The 8,403-nt window shown below is 37.4% G+C and overlaps 1 protein-coding gene across 1 annotated transcript; it reads left to right on the top strand.

The window, feature by feature from the left end:
- Window positions 1-2,119: 2,119 nt before the first annotated feature.
- Window positions 2,120-2,746, top strand: LOC107044743. The gene has a single exon (XM_015266761.1). The coding sequence runs from the start codon at window positions 2,120-2,122 to the stop codon at window positions 2,744-2,746; it is 627 nt and encodes a 208-aa protein (XP_015122247.1).
- The last annotated feature ends 5,657 nt before the right edge of the window (window positions 2,747-8,403 follow it).

Raw genomic sequence — 8,403 nt, 5'->3', positions numbered from 1 at the left:
TAGAGAGAGAGAGACAGAGAGAGAGACAGAGAGAGAGAGAGAGAGAGAGAGAGACAGAGAGAGAGAGAGAGAGAGCGAGAGAGAGAGAAAAGCTTTTTTATTAAGTCCTGGGATCAAAAATCCCCTAAGGACAATTCAAAAGTATACAAAATATTTATATATACGCAACAGGCGGACTTCCAATACAGCAGAAAAATTTGATAATAGAGTTTCATTTGTTTACATTTCATACGATAACTTATGTTCTACAATAGTCCGCCGTTTTACAATTAATATTTTAATTTAGATTTTTATCACAGTTTTGTTTGTTACATTTATTTATGGATTCGATTATTTATTCATCAGTTATTATTGTCTTTTTAAAGCACTTGTTTTTTATAAATCAAATTATTTCTTCTTAATACTTCATTCAGTCAACTGAATCAAAAACCGTTCTACAATGATATAACATATAATAAAATAATATAAAGAGAGAGAAATTTATAACGAAATTTGAGGCCATATATTCGAAGAAGAAAGTAAGGTAAGAGTGCGAACAAAAAAAATTGCTCATCCGGGAAACCGCTTTTTTTTTAGTGTTTACCAAGGAACTTATACTATCTAAGAGAAATGATGGCACAATAGCTTAATTTTCCTAACTCAGGATTTCCCGCCTGAAAATCCTTCGGACATAACACCTCAGAAAACAAAAGTTGACGCTGTGAAATTGTAATGTCCCTACTGACCAAATTAAAACAAAAAGACTTTTTACATAAAATTGTTACTGGGGATGAAAAATGGATATTTTACGACAATCCTAAGAGGCGAAATTGAGCTGCAAACAGCCCTCGAAAAACGCTTTAGAAAAGGAGAAACCCATTGTTAACGTACTAGTGGCTAATTTTTTTTTTCGATAGATATTGAGACGTAGGTCAAATTTTTCTGATGGTTTTTTGCATTTCGATTGGGGCGCATATAAGAAAAACATTAAAAAAGCCTTTGAAAACGCCTTTTTCCCGATTTGTGATGAAATGGTCTACTTTTTTCAATTTTTCATAAAATTCTTTTTTAAAAATCTCAATGAGTTTTACATTTTTTGTTTTTTGCGTTTTTTCGATTAATCACATGCGGAGCTCGTAATTTCAATTAGTTTATTGACGTTATAAAAAAATGAAAGTACTAGTGACTATTTTTCTTACTGATCGATAGCTTTCATTATTTAAATAAAATTGTGTAAATAGTTTTCATGTTTTTGGATGACGTATTCATAAAAAAATAATAATATAGTGGGAAATCCTTCTGTAATACCTGTGGCGCGTCAGTAGCGCTTCAGGTCGCAGAGTGGAGATACGGTAAACCTACGTTAATGTTAATGAGAGGGGTGGAAGAGGGGATTCACTTCATTGGTTCAGAGAAGTTGTTCTTTGTTATTTTATTTATCAAGGTTTGTACATTTTAATAACGACTTTTCGTTGGTTACTCTATTTACACCATTTCATTTAAATAATGAAAGCTATCGATCAGTAATAAAAACAGCCGCTAGTACTTTCATTTTTTTTATAACATTAATAAACTATTTGAAATTACGAAAGACAAAAAAAAACCAAAGACAAAAAATATGGCGCGAGCCACAATAGATTAATTTCTCGAATTTATTTCAAACATCATTCTGTCCTTGTCCCTCACGAAATTTCAGGACAATTCTCGAACCTTCGAGCAACGAAGGTATATAAACTCGTACGCTCCCCGGCGGACGAACTCAGTCTACTTTTGAGTACGCATGTAAACACTTGCCTTTAAATATACAGTTCTTGTCAACACCGAGTTATTATTTTGATATCTGCACCAAACTGCCACAACTGGTGACCCCGACGTGATTGAAGTGAATAGTTTTCTCGCGTTTTCTTTGATTATTAATTATATCACGTCAACGCCGCGACTGTTTCGTGAAATGCGAGTGCATTTCGATCGTGCACTTTGTGATTGGTTTGTGTGCTGCGTACGTTCGTGTGTTGTATCGTTCACGCGCTCCATTCGAGTTCTTTTCGTGAATTTCGGTGCATTGCTGAGCACCCAAGGACGCTGTGCTGCACTGAATATTCTTTCAGACTTTCTCTAGTGTTGTTTTTCGCGAAACAAAATGCCAGATACTGTCGAGGTGCGCGAAGCTGACAATGGAGCCCCGCTCCAACGCGTTTCAATACGATGTCCCGCCTTCAATGCCGAACGTCGAGCGTTATGGTTCGCCCAGCTCGAGGGACAGTTTCATCTATCTGTGATTAACGATGAAGTAACGAGGTATTACTATGCCTCGTCTCATCTCGATCCCAAGGCCGCTGCTGAGGTGCAGGATATCCTCCTAAATGTGCCTGTCGAGACATCGTACACACGTCTCAAGGAGATGCTCGTCGAACGCCTCACGCTCTCCCGGGACGTACGACTCCAGCAGCTGCTCGACCGAGAGGTATTGGGTGACAGGAAGCCCTCGCAATTCCTGCGTCATCTCAGGAGTCGCGACGACACGGTTCCTGACAACATTTTACGCACCAAGTGGCTCAGCCGACTGCCGATGACGACGCAGTCCGTCCTGGCTTCACAAGCGGACATGGCTCTCGACAGGCTTGCAACACTCACCGACAAACTGCACGAGATCGCATTGCCGGTAGCCCACATCAATGACGTCCAGGAGCCAACGTCCTCAGCCCTCGAGACACGCTTTGAATTAGCCTCTACGCTGATTCAAGGAATCTCTACGCTTCTACGCTGATTTTTAAAGGAATTTGTACTTTTTTATTTTTTTTTGTTTCTATGGCCTTCGGATATTCGATCGGAATAATTCTTTTCTGACAAAAGACGTCCACATATGATGTAAAAAAAAATGCGCCATCATGGAAAAAACGACAATTGTGTCGAAATTTTTTTCTTTTCATTTTCGTGGTTTTTCGCCTTATAGAGGAGCTGCTTTGTTTTTACCAAGAAATAGATGTTCCAATCAATACTTTTGATTAATATATCATAGAAAAGAAATACACTACCGTAGAAGAGAGAAACGGTGCTCCGAAGAAAATTTTTTTTACTGAAATTTTTGCGTTTTTTCAACAGTTTTATAATATTCAACAATAACAATCACTCCGGAATAACTTTTTTCAATTGTTCGAAGGGTCACGCAATGGGAAATATCAGAAATGGTCTTTTCGGCACTATCAAGTAGAAAAAAATTGGAAAAATTGATTGAAAATGATTCTTCCAATGGCAATATATCTACCACACGAAACAATAGATACAAAATAAAAATAAAGTAACATCAGAGTGAGGAAATCTAATTCTAATTCTAATCATAATGTAGTCAACAGTAGATCAGGCAATGAATTCACGTGTTAGAGAAATTAAGCTCAAATTCCAGCCAGTGGCATGAGAAGATTGTATCACTCAGACTTGAAACAAAAGAAGGATGAAAAAATGAATCTATTGATCGATTTAACATTATCAGACTGTAAGCTATTAGATGTGAGAGATGTCTCAAATGCTTCATCAACGTTTCATTACCGTGCTTATTGTTGACTGTGTTAATTAAATGCAACATTTATCAGTAAAATTTGATCATTAAGCTAAATTGATAAGCCATCATTGTGTATACTCATCCCCATTGTCTCATCTTCATTTCTGAATTGAAGTGAGAAATTTCTGACATTCATGATACAGATATTTTCAGGCGATTTGTGGAATCAATTTGTTTGTATTCATTAGCATGCCCCGTAATGATAGATGTGCAAATCTGATGCAAGGTCCAGGTGAAAAAGGCCACTATGGAACCAATTTACGTCCGATTTCACGGGAAATACACTTGAAGTTCCCCTTCCTACCATCGATTGCAAAAATTTGCTGCAAATGCCGAATAAAAGTGTCAACGTATGTCGTACCATCGTTTTCTCCCACTTGCATTCTGAAGAATCAAAATCTTCAAGAAGATATCTCTTCCGCAGAGGTATCAAAGACTGAAGCAGAATTTGATGATTCCACCTCGCATATCATTGACTGTTCATTGAGATCAGACCGATCTTCTCATCTTGATGATACAAGCGTTTCAAGTCACGATAGATCACATGATTCACGTGGATTTCTCGATTTAAGTATGGATGAGGATTCAAATAGTGACCACAGTGACGATGATCCACCACCAACGAAACGGTACCGTTCTCCGAGAGAACTGAAATTAGAGGAAATGTTGAATGATTTGAAGGAAAATTTTAACGATTTGGACTCGTACGGTGCGCGCCTGCAAATTCTAACCATTCTTCCTCGATCATGGAGTACCCGAAAAATAGCGCTCGAATTTGGTGTTTCGAGATACATGGCGGAGAAAGTAAAAAAGTTGAGAGAATTTGTAACGATGTTTCTTTGGCCTCAACAAATACGCAATTAACCCTAACCCAAAATTCTCGATTATCCAAACACGGCCAACTCATTACCTTCGTTCTCGTAATCCGACAAGTCTGAAACGCCCAAAATCATAATGCTAAAACTGGACTCCGGGAACAATCAGCAGCTCATTCAATCCTTACTTCGTGTATTTAGGGCGCCATCCGATTTTTAGCAACGCGGAATCGACAAACTGCAAACGGAACCGTATTTTCTTAAAACTAAATACTGATTGTCCTCAAAAATCCAATAACTACAAGAAGCATACCACAAACCATACGCAGAAATGTGGATTACGAGGGTACGAGATTTACTCGGCTGCTCAGTGTGTGGGTCGTGGAGAAAGGGGTGGATTCGTGGACGAGAACATCAATTAACAAAACTGATGTTAGATGCTATCAATCTCCGGCTTCTAACGAAGGATTCACCATGCCCAATGACAGATTACAAAGATTGTCTCAGCAGAATCCGACCCGGCCTGTCATTTGGATGAATGTAAAAATTGCCCTGGACTTGACCAATTGTCATGTGAGCTAAAACGACTTCTCTCTAAAGCTGTGATTGAAAATATCGAGTTCCGAGTGGGGCAAAGTACTGACAGGTGCACTTTGCAAACACAGATAATTTCGGTGAACGAATTGGTTGATGTACTTGCTGAACGATTGAAAGTACTAAAGCCCCACCACTTCATCGCTCTAGAGCAACGAATTTTTGTGAAGCAACGAAGAGAAAATTTTGATAAAGGAGAAATGCTTGTCCACTGTGATTTTATTGAGAATTATTGTTTTGTTGCTCAAGATGCTACTCACTCTTTTCATTACCATAATGATCAATATACAGCCCACCCGGTGGTGTATTACTACTGTGAAGATGATGATATCCAACATCAGAGTTTAGTTATCTTATCAGACAGTCTACTCCATGATACTGCTGCTGTTTAAAGAAAATTGTGATCAACCATGTAAAGAAAAATTGTGATGTTCGAAAAATGATTTATGTAACAGACGGCGCTGCTCAGCATTACAAAAATCGTTACCAAATGGATAATCTCTTGAATCATAAGGCTGATTTCGGCATCGACGCAGAGGCTCATTTTCACGCAACCGCGCACGGTAAAGGGGCATGCGATGGAGTCGGAGCAGTTTTGAAAAGAGAAGCTAGACGCAAAAGCCTGCAAATAGTTGATGGTGAACCAATGCTCTCACCAAATGCTCTGTTCCAATGGGCTAAGAATCATTTCACTAGGATTGACGTTTCTTTCTTCACCAAAGATGAGCACGACAAGATTAAAGCAGAATTGAAACATAGATTCGATAAAGCTAAAGGAATTCCTACTACTCAGAAGAATCATTGTTTCATTCCACGACTAGGGGATCAATTGGTGATAAAACGCTATTCTGCCTCAGCCAATGAGGAGGTTTTCCCGAAGAAAACTCAGAGGAAACAACGTTGAGGATTCCGGACTTATGTTATAGGTGTATTGTCGCCGAAAGAGTCATTTTCAATCAATTTTTCCAATTTTTTTCTACTTGATAGTGCTGAAAAGATTATTTCTGATATTGCCCATTGCGTGACCCTTCGAACAACTGAAAAAAGTTATTCTAGAGTGATTGTTATTGTTAAATCTAATAAAAATGTTGAAAAAACGCACAAATTTCAGAGAAAAAAATTTTCTCCAGCGCACCGTTTCTCTCTTCTATGGTAGTGTATTTCTTTTCTATGATATATTAACCAAAAGTATTGACTGGAACATCAATTTCTTGGTAAAAACTAGGCAGCTCCCCTATAAGGCGAAAAAATAGAAATTTCAGAAAAAAAAAATTTTCCGGCACAATTGTCGTCTCTTCCATGATGGCGTGTTTTTTTCACATTATATATGGACGTCCTCTATCAGAAAAAAATTATTCCGATCGAATGTCGGAAGGCCGTAGAGACGAAAACAAATAGAAACCTAAAAATTCCTTGAAAAATCAGTGAAGAAGCTAATTCACAACTCTGAAGTATTTTTCTCTCAAAGTACAAACAAAAACAAAAATTTTCTTCGTTTATTCGTTCAAAGCGGATGCGCCGTTCAAAAATTATGAATTTTTGAAAATTACAAGTTTTGTCATCATTATCTCAGGAACAAAAAATGATAGGGGAATCAAATTTAGCACGAATACTATCTATATATAGTAGTTCAAGCTGCAACTATCAAATGATTTTTTCCAGAAAAAAACAAATCCGGGGTGGCTGAGTTGACATGGTATATCCCATGTGAGACATTCCATGTCAACTCAGCCACACCGGATTTTTTTTTGTCTGGGAAAAATCATTGAGTAGGTGCATTTTGAACTACTACATATAGCCAGTGATCATGAAAAATTTCATTGCCCTGCCACTTTTTGTTTCTGAGATAATCATTACGAAACATGAAATTTTCAAAAAATCATTGCTTCTGAATTGAGCATCCGATTTTAATGAATAAAAAAAAATTTTTCGTTTTTTCTCGTACTTCAAGATAAAAAATACTTCAGAGCCGTCAAGAAGCTCCTAGACCGGTTTTTCGAGAATTTTTCGCGTTTTCATTTTTTTTTTTCACTCTAGGGCCGCTCGATATTCGATCGAAATATTTTTTTTATGATAGAGGATGTCCTTATATGATATGAAAAAATACACCATAATGGAAGAGCGAAGCAATGCACCGGAAAATTTTTTTTTTTCGAAATTTTTGGGTTTTTCAATTTTTAGGGGAGATCCATCGGTTTTTTTCAAAGAAATCAGTCTGTCAACTATTATTCTTTGTTCATATATGATGGCAAAAGAGTACGCCATCATGTAAGAGAGAAAGAATGCTCCGAAAAAAAATTTTCTTCGAAATTTTACGTTTGTCAGTCGTTTAGGAGAGTTGCATTATTGTTACTGAAAAAGGGGTTTGTCAATAGACATTTTCTGTTCTGTTGAATAGAATAGACTATTGATACGACTATAAATCTTTTCTCAACAATACACTGTGCTTTCCACTAACGAAAAAGTATGGGAAAAAAACAATTTTTATTCTTCTATAACGACAACATTTTATATTTTTACATTTTTACATTTTTACAATACGGAGAAATTCTCCACTCTCTTCGACGACAAGTTCCAACATGCACTGATGAATTATTTACATCACGATTACTCTCTTTGGCGGGTTTTTCGTTTTGATGTTATTTGTTTTTGCTTTGGGAAAACCCGGGCCGTAAAAACTAAACCTCGTTAGCCGAAGCCGAATATCGGTTAATTAACAATTGGTCTCCTGGTATTGGAATAAAACAATGGTGTTTTTGAATGGCTGGAATAGCTTTGGCACTATCAAATCTCTCTCTCAACTCAGTTTTGATATTCTCGTGTTCTGCCTTGTTGAAAAAAAACATCAATTCCTTCAAAATTCTCTTTTGACCATCGATACAAAGTATCTGGCGTGAGGATTGGTTCACCATGGACAATTTGCAAGCTCTTACGTCTCGCTTCTCTCTTAAAGACAGCTCGGTCACAAGCTCCTTTACCGTGCGCGGTTGCATGAAAATGGGCTTCCGCATCTATGCCAAAATCAGTCTTGTGATGCAAGAGATTCGTGATCTGAAAACGATTCTTGTAATGTTGTGCAGCTCCATCGGTGGCAGATAATTTTCTCCACGCTTTCACAGTTGTCTTTCACATGCTGTATTAAAATCTTCTGTATCAAATAAAGAACGCCAGTATTGTGAGTCGTACTGTCCGACAAAACGACTAAACTCCGATGTTGGATTTCATTTTTTTCGCGATAGTAGTAAACAACGGGGTGAACTGTACACTGGTCATTATTGTAGTGGAAGGATTGAGCAGCATCTTGAGCCACAAAAGCGTAATTTTCCGAAAAATCACAATGCACTAGTATCGTGAGTGTCCCAATTGCCGCACGGTTAAGAATATTCTAACAGACAATAGCGTTTAATTTGTGTTTTTTTTTGTAATTATGAATTCTGAAGGTTCATGAGTCATCTT

Source organism: Diachasma alloeum, unplaced genomic scaffold (assembly GCF_001412515.2).
Source record: "Diachasma alloeum isolate Michigan unplaced genomic scaffold, Dall2.0 Dall_scaffold_00788, whole genome shotgun sequence".
Taxonomy (NCBI): domain Eukaryota; kingdom Metazoa; phylum Arthropoda; class Insecta; order Hymenoptera; family Braconidae; genus Diachasma; species Diachasma alloeum.
The sequence above is the reverse complement of the archived record's forward strand: the minus strand, read 5'-3'. Positions and strand labels throughout refer to the sequence as shown.

Excerpts from the sequence above, each read along its gene's own strand:
- LOC107044743 (XM_015266761.1), top strand. The coding sequence starts at position 2,120 with ATGCCAGATACTGTCGAGGTGCGCGAAGCTGACAATGGAGCCCCGCTC.